This window comes from Athene cunicularia (assembly GCF_003259725.1).
Source record: "Athene cunicularia isolate RWA chromosome 6 unlocalized genomic scaffold, athCun1 chr6_part1, whole genome shotgun sequence".
NCBI lineage: Eukaryota > Metazoa > Chordata > Aves > Strigiformes > Strigidae > Athene > Athene cunicularia.
In genome coordinates, this window is record NW_020799105.1 from 13,439,764 (window position 1) to 13,458,503 (window position 18,740).

The 18,740-nt window shown below is 37.5% G+C and overlaps 1 protein-coding gene across 1 annotated transcript in view; it reads left to right on the forward strand.

Moving 5' to 3' along the window:
• The window catches only part of CFAP58 (cilia and flagella associated protein 58), a 61,497-nt gene that overhangs the window by 26,080 nt on the left and 16,677 nt on the right, over window positions 1-18,740 (forward strand). Inside the window, exons 11-15 of the mRNA XM_026851295.1 lie at window positions 2,856-3,002; window positions 6,481-6,621; window positions 6,970-7,193; window positions 9,193-9,304; window positions 11,660-11,764. Coding sequence (XP_026707096.1) covers window positions 2,856-3,002; window positions 6,481-6,621; window positions 6,970-7,193; window positions 9,193-9,304; window positions 11,660-11,764 — 729 coding nt within the window. The remainder of the gene's footprint in view (window positions 1-2,855; window positions 3,003-6,480; window positions 6,622-6,969; window positions 7,194-9,192; window positions 9,305-11,659; window positions 11,765-18,740) is intronic.

Sequence of the window (18,740 nt, forward strand, 5' to 3'; positions counted from 1 at the left end):
CTTCATTTCTGTGTGTTTTGGGGAAATGAATGTTTTAGGTTCCTCATATTTTATCTGGACAGTTTGTATTTAGACTGGAAATCGGAGTCCACAGTCATCATGTGGCAATATTCCTGCTTTAAACCATGCATAAAACCATGGTACACTGGAATCAGAAAACCTTATCAGAGAAGAAATTTTTTCCTTTCCATCCTGGCTTTACTCTGTTTTATCTCTTTAGGAGTTGTCTGCATGTATGGGAAATAGGGTATAAGGGGAATAAGATTGGCTCCTTAGCCCTGAATGAGTATGCACATGATCATGAATCATGATTTAGAAAGCAGAGAGGAACACTTTCCTAGCTGAAGTGGAATTTTCTTACAGAACATAATGCTTCCACCTCACTTGTTCATTTCAGATAGTGTAATTTTCCTCAGATAATGATTCTCTCCATTCATATCTCTTTCTTGGGGATCTTACTAACAATACTAGAGGAAGAGAACAGATCACTCAAGGATACATTCTGCTATTCCGATGTAAAGATCTAAAACATTACACAAATCCTACTGCAATTGGCAGAGAATGGGTCCTTGGATAGCTGTGATTAACAGCCTTGGGTTATTTCAGAGTAAGGATTTATAACATAAACCTGTGTAGTAGATTACAAATTTACACTTTGGTTTGAATAGGTAGGTGTTTTGCTTGAGAAGCAGATGGCAATGAACTGTCCAAGCTCCTATCCAACTGTGTGCTGAATTTGATTATGAATGAACCATTTAGCCATTTATGTGGGACACTTTACTTGACTTCTGTCTGCCTTTCATCAGTGGATGCAGTGCTGGGATTCTCACTGCTCCCAAACAATTTCTTAGGAGAATTAAGGGGAAAAAATTGCCACACTGATGATTTAAAAAATATTTTTATTTTTAAAATATAAAACATAAATTTGCTTACCTATAAACAACTAGCATCTATGTGCTGAATTATAAAATGAAGCAGTGAACTCATCAGCCTTTTCAGGTTTTGAATATTAAATGGTGCATTACACAATGCTGTTCATGATTTCAGTTGTTAGAGGCTAGTGTTTAGACTAATAGCTTGCTTTGCTTACCATAAAAATTTTTTTGGTAAGTCCTGTGTAAGAAGATAGCTGACTCAAAAAGATATTTTGGCCAAGGCAATGTTATTTGTAGCAGTGAAAAAATAGCCATTCATAGTTCAGTAAGAGGTCATCCAGCCATGAAAAGAAAAAAAAAAAGTGTTGGGTTTAAAATTATGGTAAATTCTTTTTCCCTTTGGGAAGTAAAACAAATTTTCACAAGCTTGTTTAGATAAAGTTATATGTAAGTGTTTTTGGATTGCTTAATGTGGAAAGATCTCCTGTTGCCCACCTTGTTAATGATCTCCAAAGTAATATTCAGCTCAGTAAAATCTCTTGGAAAAGATGTGCTGGCAGGCTGTTGATATGAGATAGTATATGATGCTTTAATCCTTGGGGTTTCTTTTGGTATTAGGAGCTCATTTGTTTAAGAAAGTTGATTAGGAGACCTGTTTGCAAAAATTGTGTGTTCTTACTATTCATTAAATACAGAATTAGGAATGTATTTGGGTATATGTCTGGGCACCATATTTTAAATCTCTCTCATCTTTTACAATATTGAAGAGATTTATAAGCTATTTAGCAAAGATAGCTTTTAATATGACTTTTACATTCACAGGAGTGACTGAACATGCAAACAGGTGGGCCTAATAGTATATTGCTACATTTATTTCTGGTTCATTTAATTTGCCAAGTAAATTGGAATCCATGTATTTTAGTTTTGAGGGCTGTCAGATTACTAATCAGTATTTTCTCTGTAGTGTTTTGAAAACTGCCATGATTCAAGACGTTGCTTAACTATGTTAAGCATTTAATGTAAGAAGACATCACTCATTTGTCAAGTAAATCCACACGTATGGTGGACAGTGCTGAAATAGATCTAAGCCATGCTGGTTTTGTACTGAAACAGAGTATATACACATGAAAGGTTATGATGTCTTCTCTATGAGGTGGCAGCCTCTGGCAGAGGAGTAACGCCTTCTAAAGCTACTTCCATTAGCTACAGAAGAGCATGTCTGTCTAAGCACTGAATTTATTAGCTTCCATTTCATGTCACAACATGCGCTGTCACTGCAAGGAGTTGAAACTGTTTCTTAATTTTGTACGGGCAGGCAGCTCTGTGCTGTGAGTAGAAGTATTCCTAGTGACCTGATCTCTCTGTAGTGCTCTGAGGCTTTTTGATCTGTGTTTTGATCTTAAAACATATGCTAAATATGCACTTATCAGGGACTTCTCAATCTCTGAGCACACTGTTTCCCCCCTTGCACCTATGTGCAAGAGAGAATGAACATAAGCATTTCCTGTGCTCCCTTGCAGGGGGGTTTCTTACTTATGGGTATGTTCATTTACACAAAACCAGCTTCTCTCCAAACATTTGTGCCCAACTGCACACAACCTTATTGAAAAACACATTACTGGAAGCATGAATACAAATGAATAGGATCAGAATCTTATTAATTTCGATTGACTGCTAATTCTTATCATGTGTCCAGCACTTTAAATGGCTTGTTATACTCATAATTGATGGTCATTATTTTTGCCAATGTGTCTTATAAAGACTTTTTTACTGCACTATCATGCTAGCATAAGCAAGAAGTTGTCATTTAATGAAACTCGTTTGGTCTGTTGGATAAAAAAATAATGTCTTGTAGTATGTACAACAGACCTTCCCTCAAGCACTGTGATTACATTTTCCAACATCAAAATATCCTGAACTCCTAATCACAGACTTGCTCTTTTTTGATCCCTCTCCGTGATCACACTTCTGTCCTATTAGGATGAGATAGCAGAAATGAAGGAGAAACTGAAAACTCTGACACATCAGGTGGATCAGCTGAAAGAGGAGATCACAGATAAAGAAGCAGCCCTTGTGAAAGCACATCTAGAACATCAGAAAACAGAGAAGGAGAAGGAATCATTGAAAGTAAGACCCTTTACATATATGCCTTCTTACAAAGAATGGTTTCCATATTTTTTCAGACTGCATTATGTTCCTGGTCTGTGGTAGTTGTTTTGCTGTATTTTAATAAACTATTCTGTAAGCACAAGATCTCAGTACCCTCCAGAGGTATTAGTTAAACAAATCTTCCATGTATCTGACAAATTTAGTCCCTCCCTATAATTATAACCAGAAAGGTTCTGGATTGTCTGTTGGAAGCTTTAAATCTCTTGGTGACTGAACATTTTCACAGAAAAGTTCCATTTTGCTTGTAGAAATGTGGATTTGGGGATAGCCTGATTCTAGCAAACTTTTTAATATAGACCCTTATAATTCAAGTTTTTCTTTTTAAAAACTTTTTTCTCTCTCCTGTTTTTAAATACAAACCCCATTATGTTACACTTCATAACCTTGTATTTCTGTGTGACTAGCAAGCATTAGTCCTCTGGGAATTAGGCAGTGCCTTTTAGTGGGTCCCTCTGCACAGAAAGTTATTTTAATATTGTGGTATAAAGCAGCAAGAATCTGTTTTAAATCAAACGAAATCTGAGCTCGAAGCTCTGGTGGTTCTTCTCAGCACTGGCTGCAGCCCATCCTTAGATAAGCTATTAGATTTGTGGCGATATCTCAACTCCATTTGCTGCACTTGTGAAAGATTTAAGGAGTTAGTGTCCACAGCAGCTTATTTTTTTCTCTTCACTAAGCACTAGAAAAAAAACAAAACCAGGAAACAAGCAACAGTCCCCCAAAACAAAAGTCCCCTGCCACTTTCCACAATGTTTTCTTTTGTCAGTTTATTGCTATACTGCAATGACTCCTTGAGTTTTCTGCCCCTCTCAGCACATTACAGTTATGACAAGATGTCAATAGAGCTTTGTAAAAAGGTGATGAATTTGTGTTCTTGTACCTGATCTGTCTCAGAGTTGTTCTATCAGTGATGGAGAAGTCAAACAGCGTCTCATTTCCTCTGTGCAGCTTTCTGCCTTAACTAGTTCCCAATTTGGTCTCATCACCTCAGAACTGTCTGCCATCTGTTTGACAAACATATGATTGCTACATGGTTTACCCACTCAATTATTCACTAGCAAGTATGTCCATACACTGACATCACATTACTGACTAGCTTCAGGGCATTGTGGTCCTCCACCTGAGTGTCTCTGCTGAATGCTAAAGCAAAAGAGAATTCAAAGAGGGAGCCGATTGACACAGGCACAAAAGAACCCAATTACTTGTGTAGCAAGCTGGCTTCAATTTGTCCTGTTTGTGCTTATGTGAAGGAAGCAAGCAAGCTGTTCCTAGAAAATCAGTTTAAAGACTGCACTAAATCATGGAGGACTGGGATTCATAGGAATGATATTATACAGTAATTGGATTTATGCTTACCTCAGCTATCATAAAGGCCTTAAAAATGTGTAATCATGGTAAATGAAACAGAGGATGCCTGATGCAAGCTCCATACAATGCCATCTTTTCGTTTCAGTTGGCCTTTATACAGGCTTGCAAATCAGACTGGTTTGACAAAGCATCCAAATGTTGAAAAATACATATCTGAAAGCTGTAAGAACTATGGCCCTCCATGTCTGAGCTGCTGTCAGGTGCTTTTGTATATTTTTATAGATGTTTATGCATGTCTTTTTTAACATTTTCTAGAAATCTGGATGTAAAATCTGACTTACTGGTATTTCAGCATTCTGTGTCCAGCCCCAGTCATCTTCTAGAAAATTTATACTTTCCTCCCACCTCTAGAACAAATAAAAACTCCTCTTCACTTACACTAATATTTCAGGATCTAAACAAGGATTTGGTTTGAATTTGCTTTGAGATATTGCATAGGTCCCATATAAATTCTTCTTTCTTCCTAACTATTTTTCAGTTCTTACAAACTCTCCGACCCAACTTGAAATGAGCTGTGCTGATTTACAGCAGTTTCAGACCTGACCATTTTTCTGCTTGCACAGTGACTGTGTTTATTCATTTCCTTTTCTCTTACCTAATGTACACACAACCTCATACCGTTGTTTTTAGCATATTTAATCTACTTGGAAGTCCTGTTATCTTGTGGGGCCTTTGTGTGGCTTAAAGTATTTATGTTCCTTACTGTACAAGGCAGTTCAGATTTATTTTAACTTAGTGCATTCCAGTGAAGAGATTTGTTTATATGAATGTTTGCTGCCAACATCTAATGCGACTTCTTGTTTACAACTCATATTTTTTCTGACATAAGGAGAACATAGAATTTTGATATATTAAAAAAATATTATCCAGCAATGCCAAACGCATGAGCAGTTTTACATTTGTAGACAGCTTTTGCACAGTGTTGATTGCATTTCAGTATGAAGTGGCTTGCATTTTTATTCGGCTGATGGATTCTGATGAACATCTAACACTGAGTAAGAGAGATATGAGTGTTGCACATAGGGGAAAATGAGAATTTTATTAAAGAAAATAAGAATGGAACAAGCTATTTTATTATGGTGATGGAACTGTTTGTCTTAAATTAATGTTTTTGCAGATGCAGCCTCCATCACAGCCTTGTTCTTTCAGCATTGGATGATGCTCTTTCCCAAAAGGCAGCTGCAACATCATCCTTTGTAAGGGTCAGAGTTGTGACAGTCTTTGTATCAAGGCTTGAAAGTTTTCTTATCTGTGAAAATGGACTGTAGTCAGCTAGTTCCATCTTAGCTCTAACTAATTGCCTAGCAATGATAGAAATTTCTAATAATCCAAGAAGACCTTACTAGTTTTTATCTACATATATGCCTTGCCTTAAATTATAGAGTTCATGAGAGTGGGATAGAATTATTGGGCACATTTTACCGTTAGTTTATGTTAGTGGTGTGCAATAACTGTAACAGTGTGTTACTTCTCCGGCGCTTACAGACAGCCCCTCTTTTCCCAGTCTTCCTCATCTACACATCCACTAAAAAAGTGCTAAATATCTTTAATTTTCCTGTTCCATGCCTGGTTGCCATCTTCTCCACCAATTCTGTTATTCCAGTCTGAAGCCTGACCTGAGCTGATGCTGATTGTATTACATAGCATAGATTGTTGCCCTTTCCAGCAAGGTGAATTATACTTTCTCACATCCCAGACTGACTTTGAACTTTAAATAACAACACCATTGAAAAGCTTTCCAAATATGCCCTATTTAATTTTTTAAAATTTGTTATTAAATGAGACATCCCCGAATTGCAACTTGAACCATTGTCATAGATAAAAATCCATTCAAATTTCTAGTGTGTATAATGCAATTATATTAAAATACTGTTTCCAACATTTCTCTATGGGTCTTCATGCTTGCTTGTATTAGTGATTTATTCTCAAAAAACTAACAAAATATGTACCTCTCAGGAAACGAAAAGAATGTATGAGATTTTATTAAAATTCTAACTTTTAATCCCAGGTTTATGTAATGGGAAGTTGTTACTAAGTGCAGTTTACCTATATTCTTTGACTCCATCAGACTGAACTGCTTAAGATGAAAAATCAGGCTCTGGAAACGAAACACTTTATAGAAAATCAGGAGGCAGAAGAGAGAAAACTCCTAAAAATCATTGCTGAAGCTGATACTGAGAGGCTGAAGCAGAAGAAGGAATGTGACCAGGTAGGGATCTCTAATTTGGCTTTTCAAACACACTGCATTCTGTTCCTTCATTTGTCCAGTGTATTTTTGAGATCAGCATCCTCAGCTACTGTAAATGTGGTACTACTCAAGCTTTGTAGTGCTGTTGAAACAAAAAAAGTTAATATACTGAAGTGAACGGAATACATAGTTTAACCTATTCAGGTGTCTGAACCCTTATAGGGGAAACTATTAGGCCCTTGCCATATTTCTTTCACTAGTAACAGCGAAACCTCTTAATGCACGTGATTTTGACTGATGCAAATATAGTCACAATACTTTGGAATTGTACTGAGGAACTATAACTATCGCTGTGCCCTGCACCCTTAGATTACCAATGAGAGAGATATCCTGGGGTCCCAGCTTGTTCAGCGCAATGATGAAGTAGCTCTGCTCTATGAAAAGATAAAAATCCAGCAGTCCATCTTAAACAACGGTGAAACCCAATACCAACAGAGAATAGAAGACATCCGACTTCTCAAGCTGGAGATCAAAAAACTACGGCGTGAGAAGGGAATACTTGGCAAGAGTGTGGCTAATGTAGAGGAGCTCAGGTAGAAAATCTGATTGAATACATTTCCATAGTGACTGCACCCATGTTTCTGTGTTTGAGACAGAAAATATGTTTTATGCATGGTAAAGATTTCCATCAACAAACATTACACCTTGGAGAAGGGGATTGTTTGGTTTGACCTCAAACACAGACTGGATTAAATTTATGAAACAATTTATCAGCAATTAAGAAAATTAAAATATAGGAAGGAGGAAAGGAGGAAAAAAGACATCTTGGCCAAAGTTGAAATAGTTTCTGTATTTCCCCTTGTACTGTGAGTTACTGCCTACAGAATAAACCTGACAGACATCAGCAGAAAAGGTGTTCATAGTTCAGTGAGCTACTTAGTGGTACCCAAGGCCCAAATTAGTGGAACTGCTTTTTATTAGGTAATCCACAGAGGATGGGGAATACTTGACATATTTATAACAAACCTCTGCACATTTTCAGAGCTCTCTCCTTCCAGATTTATATGCAGACTTGCTCTCTGAGAAAGATTTAGTTAAATTTTCATTGAAGGTTGTGTTTCTTTAAAACAGAAGTTTAATAGTCCCAGCCTGATTTATCTCCTCCTCCTCTGGCTTAATGCTTCCCTTCTTTTTTACTCTCCTATATTTGAGGTGTAGACTTTGCTGATGGGAAACTATTGTAAGTTTCTATAGAATCAGTCCTGGTTTGTAAGGAGAGACAACTATGTTTATAGCAGATAACAGTCATACTAATTCTATGTAGCCACCACAGTTTTGGGTGAGATCTTTAGCTTAACTATATCAGTATAATTCCATGGCTTTCACCATAACAAATGAACTTCAGTCTGTGGTCAGTCCCATTGACTCCAGTGGAAGTATGCCAGTTTGATTTGGTGTAACAGAAAAGAGAACTGGATACAAAACATTAGCAATTGCAGTTTTCATCGACTGACTGCAGACAGGAATAGGATTTGAACTTAGTGCCCGAATGCATTCAGCTGAAAGTCTGTTACTGTATTGAAACTCAGTGATGGAATTGAAGTATACTGCGCTGCATGCCATGATGGGTGGATCAATTCTTGCTAACTGCAGCAGCAGTCACAGACTTTAATGAAGTCCAGAACCATTATGAAAACTGCCTGTCGAAAGACTCCATTTATCACTAGTGCTGCTAATTAGCTTTCTTGATTTGCCAATTGGAGATGTGGGTTTTTTCCTCTTTCATAACCTTGTCCAACTCACAGTTAAAAAGGCCCTTTTCTCTTTAGAGAGCTAAATGCAACTCTGAGCTTATCAGGAAAAGATTCAGTGGTGGAGTAGGAACATGGTGACCCTACACACCCTTTCCCCTTGGAGCACTTACATAATCCACCCACTAAAGTGTAAGGGTTGGACCATTACAAAACGTGTCTTTTTTTTCCTGCCCCTCAACCCCCCATCCCCACCATAAGAGCTTAGTTGTCAAAGCATCTTGCGAGTGCTCAATTAATTTTAGATTCAGCAGTAAATCACCCCTGAAATTCCTTGAGGAGAAGTAATAAATCAAATTTGGGTTCTCTAAAGAACAGCATCATCATATGTAGGTCCTAGAGTGTGTTTTATTTACTGGATTGTGTGAGCCATGTAGATTTAAAAATTTCTTTCAAGCGCAAGCTGTTAGATTCAATACCAGGGTAACAGGGCATGACTCCATAACTGATTTGTAGATTATTCTAGATGATGTCCTTCTGGCCTTAATGTGTATGGTAAGATGTGGGCAGTGAGATTCAGTAGGCTGTGGAATAGAGTCCCCAGGAACTGACAAAAAGTCCCTTTTTTGAGCCATTCCCACTAAAGCGAGTGAAGATGTCTGTGTTATCTTATGGTTCCACCTGTTCAGTGATATCAGTGTTGACTATTAATCACAAGAGTCACTTTGCCAGTGCTGTAGTGCATGGGAGAATGATTTGTTAATGTCCCTATTAGAGCTTTGGTCACACTGATGTAGTTTTGGTGTGTTATTTTTTCTTTTTGTTTTATACTGGTCTTAAGACAGGAGGTTCATCACATGCGGAAGGAACTATTAAAGGAACAAACTCGATGCAAACTTTTGGAAGGAGAACTGGAGAATCCCTTGAATGTTCACAGATGGAGAAAATTAGAGGTGATGTGTCAGCATTTCAAGTTCCCAAAGCCCATATTACCAAATCAGTGACACAGCACAAAGCCTATTGTGTTCACTGTTATGCAAATTATGTGGAGGGGCAGACAGACCGAAATTTCCATAGTACCAGTCAAATGGTTAACTGCTGAATGGTTTCCTTGCACAATGCAGTCAGGGTTATTTTTGTGTCACTTTCTCAATGAAAAATTTCAGAGGGATTTGTAGAGCCAGACAAATGCTAAAGGGAATAAGAATGCATAAGGTGAATTTAGGAGAAGGTGGTTCCTTAACATGCATGATGAGAAAGAGGATGATAGGGAAAAGATACAGTCCTACCCTCACCAATTAGAGAGATATATATATGGGAAGAAACCCAGAATTAGAAAGGCTCATAGAACAGGTAGACTGGGGAACGGACAGACATGAAGTCAAAATATAAATTACATCTGTGAGCAAAGGAAGAGTCTCCACATAAACAGTGGTGGGCTTCCAAAGATAGCCATTCCAGGTAGTGTAAGTTCAACTGTTACCTAAACAGCAAATCTAAATTTTCACACTATTTGAACCTGCCAAATGAAGGGGAAAAAAAAATCCTTCAAGCACAGACCAAATATGTGAACATCAACTGGCATCACTGAATATTTTCAAAGAAAGTTAGAGCCAGCTGAGATTTTTCTATGGCATGGATCTCTGATCTGATGCCAGTTTGGGTTGCTTAGCTGCTCTAATAATGAGTGGTAACATGCTAGTCCCTACAGAAGCAGAGCTGAATATTTTGGCTGTGCTTACTAACATGACAGTTCATTTCTGATCTTTCCATGCTGAGATTAAAGCTGATCAGTGTGCTTAGCTGTTCTCATGGAAGGGAAATAAAATGCAGAATGCTGAACTAGGTTAAAGACAGCTAGGTACAATCTCCAGCAGCACCTTGTAACAAAGGAAAATCAGGCCAGTCAGAACATCCAGTGCTGCAAAAATTAATGTATGAAGAGACTGATAAAGAGAAATTACTTCTTTCCATTCTAGGTCACTGGTTTGTATTTGGAACACAGAAAGGCCAGCAGATGGCAAGATCCATATGAAATAATCCTTATGGGGTTTTGGTTCAATTCCTAATGGACAAATACCCTCATATCAATACAGTACTCACACATTGGCAAGATGTTTGGACAGTGCTATAAAAAAATCAAGGACTGAGTGGGTCATGGGGACTGAACTACTTTTTAGCCTGGTTTCTCAGGAAATGATGTTGTGTTGTAAGCAGTGCATGTGTATCTGTGTTAGTGTTCCAGTTACACTTGAATTGATTAGTCAATTTAGATAAAATCAAACAAAAGATTAAGAGCCATGAGATACCAAGTTCCTTATAAGATCAAGCAAATTATACAGAGAGCAGGACTTTATTGGAACCTGTACTGCAGTGTGAGTTTAATCCTTATTGAGACACCACACGAGAGAGGAGAAGCCACATGGGAGAGAGGTGTTGTGAATCCCCAAGTGGGAAAAAGCTTCAGTCAGTTTGCCCTTTATTAAAGGATTCAACAAGAAGATACAAAGTGGTGGGAAAGTAAGCTTTGTTGGCTGCTCCTCACAGAATTGTTTGCTCCTTAGAGCTCTCTTCAGGTACAATTTGTGACAAAAGAATGGAAAGGGGAGACAGATATCTACTAGCTCCTGGTCTTCACAGGCTATGTAGACAGAGGGCAGCAGTATAGTGCCTACAGTCTGTCACCTTTTTTAAGCGCTTAATTCCATTGAAGAATGAGATTCCACACGTATGGACACTTTAAAGCCTCATAATATTTCATAAATGTACCCCCATAATTTCTTCCTCTTAACTTCTCAACCTGTTTTAAGACTATATTACTCTTTCTTTTGTCCGGGGGAAAAATTTTTCTCTCCTTAAAACTCAGTTGGCACTGTTTGAAGTTCTTGAAATCGTGGGAAGTACTTGCACTGCTCTTCATTTGTCAGTGGGCAGTTTCAGTTTCCGCTAAAAATTATATACTAACCTCCTTTTTCTTTTCCCCTGCCATGTGGTTCTACCAGTCTTTGTTGATTTGAGGGTTAAGCTGTGAAGGGCTTCTGTTTATATTAATTGTTTTGAGAAGGATTCATGAGGGTAATAGTGTTAAACACAAGCATGGTCCAGCTGATCTTCAAGAGGCAGAGACTCCAGTTTCAGGACTGCTTGTATACATACCATTTAAAAATACACCAAACACTCCCCCCTTGCCTCCCCCCATTTTATATTTGTCACTTTTGAACACTTAGACATTATGGTTTTCATTTGCATTCAAGAAACACTAACTTGTTATAATGTAAAATTTTTGAGACTGCTTTGCTCTTGTCTAGGCCAGTGACCCAAGTACCTATGAGCTGATTCAGAAAATACAGAGACTACAGAAGCAGCTTATCAGCAAGACAGGTGAAGTGATAGAGAAAGAATTGCTTCTTCAGGTACTTCAGTATCATTGTTTTGTTGTATCTTATTAACATATTTGACTTACCCTGCATTTTCTGTCTACTCAGATGTGCTTCCTGAATGTTATTTAGATGCATGACTTTAAATTTCTTTTGCATGCCCCTTAGATAGCTTTAGATGGCAGCACTGACTCACCGAAAGAGAACAATAGCATCTGATTAGTTGATTTTTATATTCTGGTTACTGGTACCTGGACAACTCTGCAAAATAAAATTAAAGGTTTGGTTTACTTTATTCATGTCATAGATCAGTCTTCAAGTCAGCGTTAGACTTTTGGAAATGCTTTTTTGTCCTTTTAAACATGCCTGTTATGGGCAGGACATGAAGGAAAATCCTTGTTTGATTCCATTTGTGCTCAGGGTGACTTTTGACAGAATGAATCCTACAGAGTTTGTGTGACTTAGATATGTTGCTCTCTGAGCCATATTTGTCTTCATGTGTTCATGCTTTTGTGCTGAACTTTACCAAAAAATAATTTTTGTGATACTTACCTTTTTAAAACTGTGTCAGATGTCCCTTAATCCCAGTGATACCAATAAAATCTATGTTGTAGAATCAAGGAGAGACTATACTCCTGTAGTGCAAACATTGCCATCAAATATAACAAAAAAGGAATGTCTTTGGGCTTCAGCCTTAGGTGTAAAACTGGGAAATTTGTCTCCTCTCTGGTGACTGTAGGGATAGTTACAGTTTGCCAGCTCTAGGTATGATTAACATCTTGGTCTTAAATACCTAATAGTCTTGATGCCTATGTTGGGTGTTGCTCAGTGGAGAGTAGAATGTGATCTGAATCCCATTCTGTCTTGAGAAAAAGCTCAGCAGATGTTATCAAGTCAGGGTTTGTCTCTCTTTATTGTTTTGTAGGAAAAAAATAGATCTGCAATTTAATCTGAAGGTGGTGTATGGTGTATTATGCCTTTGTTTGGTAAAATGTAATCTTTGTTGCATAGCACTGAAATACTGTCAGTGAAATAGTTTTTTATCTTAAAATGTGGCAAAAATAGCTTCAAATTTACTGTGCTTTACCCATGCACAAACCCAATTTGTTAAATTTTCACATCGATTCTATTTCATATCTTTCCTTATCATTAGTGTTCTCCTGTTTATCTATTATCCTTATTTAGAAGTGAAGAACTGAGATATAGAGGTATTTAGCTGCTTGCCCAAGAAAATGTCACTATACTAGCCACTGGCACAGTCTTTCTGTCTATGCAGCAGTCCTTCTATGGCAACTCCTATTTTTATTATTTTCCTAGATTTAAGTCAGACTTTGGCTATATAAAATTTAATTATTATACCTAGAATTGTTAATGAGATCTTTTGCACCAATTTCCTGTGGAACAGTGCTGAAATGAAGGTTTCCCTCAGACTGATGGTAAAGAAAAGACAAAAATAAAATGCTCAGGGCTTTATTATCAACATTTCTGAACTATTTTTTGTTTTGCCACAGAGTTTTTGAGTCCTCCACAATGACTGAAATAGGGCTCTTTCATAGCAGGGTGCAGGTAAGGAGAGGTAACCAGAGATGGAGGATATCCCCCAGCTCATTTCCTCAAAGGGCTGTATGTCCTACTGCATAGGTCATTGGCATAGGTCTCACAAGTTAAATGTACTAGCTGAGCTTTTTCTGCTAAGAGTCTGGATAACCTTGTACAAGTAATTTTATTATTATTTGGAGTGGTTTTCCTTGGTGTGATGGTAATATCTGTTTTGTAAAATGATACTCTGATACTCACTGAAGCAAAATGCTTGCTAATAACTTACAGAACTGATGCTATCATGTTCCAGACTTCTCTGGTGAAAGAGTGAGCCTGAGGAACACCTCCAGCAGAAGGAAATTAATGGGCAGCAATAATGTTAACCTTCTGTAGGGAGCCTAGTCGTATGCACCAGGATGGTTGCTTCACCAGACCCTGTTCTGGGCAGTGTAGTGAGTGTAGGGTTTGATCCTGACTGAAATATAGAATTATGGTAAACAGCAGCAATTCAGCCCCCATTTCTGGAATTTTAAATTTTTGTCATCCCAATATAATTATTCTTGCTTTAGTGAGTTTAATCTTGCTTAGTGAGTTTGCTGTCTGGTGAATATAACAGCCAGTGTTTAAGGCACTGCTCCCCTATAAGGTCTGATAATTCCTTTTTTTTTTTTTTTTCCTTTCTTTTTTAAAATTTTGGTAAATCCCCTCAAGCTTAAAGGCAATCAACATCTTTTTCTATGGAAGTCAGCTCAGTTCAGTTCAGTCTCTGCTCATTTGCAGGAGTGGGGAATTGCTGATGACTTGGCCTGTGCCTAGTTGGTGTAACAACCCCTGTATTCAGAGTCAGAGACTGCAGGAGCTGAGGGATACAAATTTACTAGGTCAGAGGACTACTGATTTCTCCGTGTTGTGTCTGCATGCATAAATCACACCTCCTCACTCTCAGTCTTCATCCACATCTTGCCCTGTGACAAGGGCATAGCCATTGCATGTATCTGCTTTGAAACGATCTTAATCTCTTGCCTGCCATACATAGCTGTTACTATATGTGTATAGTCATCATGCTGGAGAAAAGGATATTTATTGACGGTGAAGATTGTGAGTGTGTGTCTGTGATTTCTGTGTGTGAATATTATGTAACTTAAATTCCCTCACATCAAATTGTATTAATAAAATGGAGTGCAAAAAACAATGTGGATTGAGTATTGAGTATTAAAAACATCTTTGGAATTTAGAAATAACCCATGTCTGGAAATGGTTCAGCCCAGTGTCAGCAACCTGCAGTTTGATATGTTGGGTATTCACCTTGCTGCTTCCTCATGCAGAGCCATAATGTTTGTATAAGGAAAAAATAATTCCATTTGTATTGTGTGCATTGTAGTTTTGTCTTCTGTTACTCTTTTTTTTTTTTTTTTTTTGTAAATGGTCTTTTAAATAAAAGATGGTTTATGCAGGGAACAGTGTTTCAGGATGAGCTGGATATATAAATGGAAATTTTTGTTAAGGATCACTGTATATAGATTCATGAAGAAAAGCATCTGCTTACTTTACCTGTTCCTGATGTGTATTTGATTGTATCCTTTTTATTAGCTTTCTCACTATTTCTCACCTGTTAGTTCTTTAAAAATGATGCAGCTGTAAAAGCATGCTACATCCATGCTATGTGATTAAAAGAATGATTCGCTACGTTTCAGTCAGAAAATTCTGATTGCTGACAGTACAGGAAGAACCCAGCTTGACTTTAAAATCCCATACAAAAATATCTCTTAACCTGCCAGCAGGGCACATTTTTTTATCAGACATTTGCTGAGAAGTATTGAATATGCAACATGATGTATGTTGGTTTTTTTAGAGTGACTTTTCAGAGTTGAACACTTTAATAAAGGTGTAGAAAGATGTCCCATGTTATAGAAATTATTAAGCTCTTTTCTTGTTTCTGATTTATCTGTGCCCCGTAGCCACAGCATCTTGAGTTATAACCTATCAACTCTCATGTACCAAATAAGTGTGGACATCCTGAGACTTTGAAGAGTAGCTGCAAAGCAGGCAGTCATACTTTCTCCTTTAATTCAGGAATTCTCAGTTGTGAGGTGGAGTGCTGATGAAAAATGCTGTCTTAAAAATCAGATCCAAACCCACGGTCTTGAATACTTATGGTCAATAAAAATCCAATGGCATTTTTGCCAAACATAGGAAATGTTATTTCAGGGTTAGCCAACTTCCTTGTTTGAGTCATTACTTTCCTTCTGAATTTGTGCAGTTAAAAGATACAGCATCTTTCGGTTCTTTTCTAAACCATTGAGCAATACTGCAGGTCTTTGTGGAGAAATACATTGTGTGTTAACCCAGGGATTTCAGTGATGGGTGAAGGTCTTTGTGAACACATGTGGTATGAACAAAATGTGTTGTATGGCCATAAGGTATAATTATTAATAAATAAAAGTGCTCTGCTGATCAAATTCCCACTGCAAAAAAAAAAGCTTGCTCACTTTGCATGTGGGGCAAATCCCTCATGTGGCTGAAGCTCTACTGCTCTGCTGCATACTGAACAGTGATGTGGTGAACTTGTAATGTAATGTATTATTTTGTTAGAATTATGATTAGTGTGGTTTTAGGAACTTATCCCATTAAAAGTGAATTATGCACTGCTTTATTTGTTTCAAATTTAGTTCTTTCTCTTCAGAGTGAACTCTTCTAATTTGATTTTATGTCTGACTGAGCAGAATTTTATTAAACTGCACATCTTGGAACGGACAACAGTGGGAAGATTCACATTATATGTCAGTTACCTCCGTTGTCAGTCATCTCAGAAGACTGTTCATAAATGTAAGAGAGATGTGCAACCAAGATTATTTGCAGAGGGAGGCAAAGGCAAATGTATCTTGTTTAAGCCTTGCATGTAGTAGTGAAAGTACTGCTTTTCTGTACATACATATTTTTAATCACCATTGTTTTAAGTTGTCAACAATCAAAGACCAGACAATGGGCAGTCAGGATGTGATGCTTCCAGACTGTTAGCATCTTGAGCTCATAGTTGCAAAGAGTGCAAGGGCAAAAGGCATGATTAGCTCATATATCTGACTCAGAGATTACAGTCAGATAACACCCACATGTCCTTGTATTGAGCCAAGTTTTGAGCTAAGTTTCAATCCCCCCAAGAACTGACGGTCCCACTGACAGAGAGTAGGAGGAGTAGAGGGGATGCTGCTGTCTCCAGTATAAATCAGCAGAGTTTCATTTTGGATATTGTAAAATACAGGGAGGAGAGAGCGAAAGAGACTTTCTCTGTGACCTTGGGCAGGTTACTTAGCTTTTGCATGCCTCATACCAAGTAAAAAGGGAATAAAATAATTTCCAGTCTTAGAGTGGTGTTTGAATGAATATATTAGAGATATGACTCAATTCAGTAGTAACAATAGCTAGCTAAACACTCAAAATAGGCAGATGTTTTATTTCATTCGTGCTAACTTGGTAGTAGAGCTGTTCTATGCAATTTGATATGCTTGTTGCTATAGTGTCTGAACATATACATAACCATCTTTATTTGTCAGCACTGGTACTATAGTTTCATAAAGAAATCTGCTTTAGAACAGTGTGTTACCATGTGGGTTTATGCAGGCTGGCAGCTACTGAAATCAAAGTTTTCTCCCAACTAATGGAGGAGATTTGGAATTTTTCTGCCCATTTATTATCTAAAATACTATTTTTTCAATCTTGTATCATTTTTTTCAGCCCAGTTCATGAGAGCCTAGTCCTTCTGAAAATAATTTCTTTCCCTAGCTTGGCAGTTTCATGAAACATGCTTCTACTAGGTTCTTCATTGTAGTGCTCATGTAGCTTCCATTGTACATCATGTAATACAGAAAAGTGTGCTCAAATGCCCAGTAAGAGATTTTCTCATCAGAGAGCTTGCTAGGGACAATAGAATACTCTCCTATTACCTGCCTTTATTTCGATATTCTTAAAGCCCAGTTCAGTTTTATTTTAGGTATTACCTGTACATCTTAAAAATAGCTGAAGTTTACCCTCTCAAATTTGACATTTATATATTTTCACAGTTGAGTATAGATTCTACTTGGATTTGAGAGTGTAACGTACTTACATGTTACATGTAGCATAGATAGTCTTGAGTTAGGAATTTTTTTGGCAGAATTGTCTATTTTCATAAAAATAACTGCAATTCACTTCAGGAAACTAATGACTGTAGAATCCCTAAGACTCTGTTTTGACCTGCCCATTATTGTTTCTCTGTCATCTTGCCTTTAGAGAGATTTTAGCAGAGGTAGTGTGGGAGAGTGCTTTGTACGCACCGAGACTTACAGGTGAACTGTAAAATCCACTGCCAAAATACAATCCTTTCTTTACTGCTCCTTTATCATTTATATATAAAGTCACCCTTTGAAGGGATTTTTCCATCTGAAAATGAAAAAGGAAATTTTCTTTTGGCTTTTTATACTTTACTAGGACTTGGCTCTTTTCTATCTATTTCCTGGAGGATTTGACTTCCTCTGGAAGCACTGGATTAATGCCCTATCTTGTGGCGGTTCTCTCAGCCCTCAATTAAAGGGGTGAGTATATTGAGCTTTAGTCCTCTTCTGTGCTTAAAAGTACCATTCCTACTGGCAAAAAGTCACTTTTCTGATTTAGCTTATACCAGCTCTTGTATGGCAGAAGATTTGCTTGCCAGTATGATCGCATCTAATTGCATAGCCAGTAGCTGGCATAGCCATGTCAGCACAAAGAAATTGCACCACTAACAGAGAAAGCTAAGCTGGCAAAATTTCTAACCATTGTTGAAATGATTCCTGACATGGGAAAAAAAAAAGCAGAAAAATGCTGTCCTGTCCTTAATAAAAATCTAAGGGTTGTTATGTATCTTAAGGAAGAGGAGAGACAGAAACAGTACCTGGTAGAGTGTGGTTTTTGAGTTTATGACTGCAGTTCTAAGTTGGTGGCCAGAATTTCAAGGGATTTATATTGGAATATAGAAATGAGAAATACAGTAATGATTCAGGCCTAATGTTTACTTTTTGTCTTTCACCTGGGTATGAATCATAAAGAAAAACTTTACTTCCCCAGTGCCATGCAGAATTAGGCACTGGTGTGTCAAAGACACTCTGTAAGAATTGTCTTGATTTAGAATTGGACTCTGAAGAGAATCTCTGTTCTTTTTTCAAACGAAAAAAATGTATTCCCATGAACTCTGGCTGTAACCCAGTTCTGACAAGTGATGAACAATAAATATCTAATTATCAGCACAGTGTTTTGATGCATAACAGTCTACTGAGTCAGTGCCATCAAATTAATTTCAGTCCAGTGCCTTGAATTTGATTTGGAGTCTCCAGTGCAGTATGAAGTGACATATGGAGGTACTTTATGCATTGACTCATCCTTCAAGACTACTTTCTCAGGTTCTTTCCTCTTCATGCTGTCCTTTTATTTTCCTTTTCTTGTGCTTGAAATGTTCATTGCT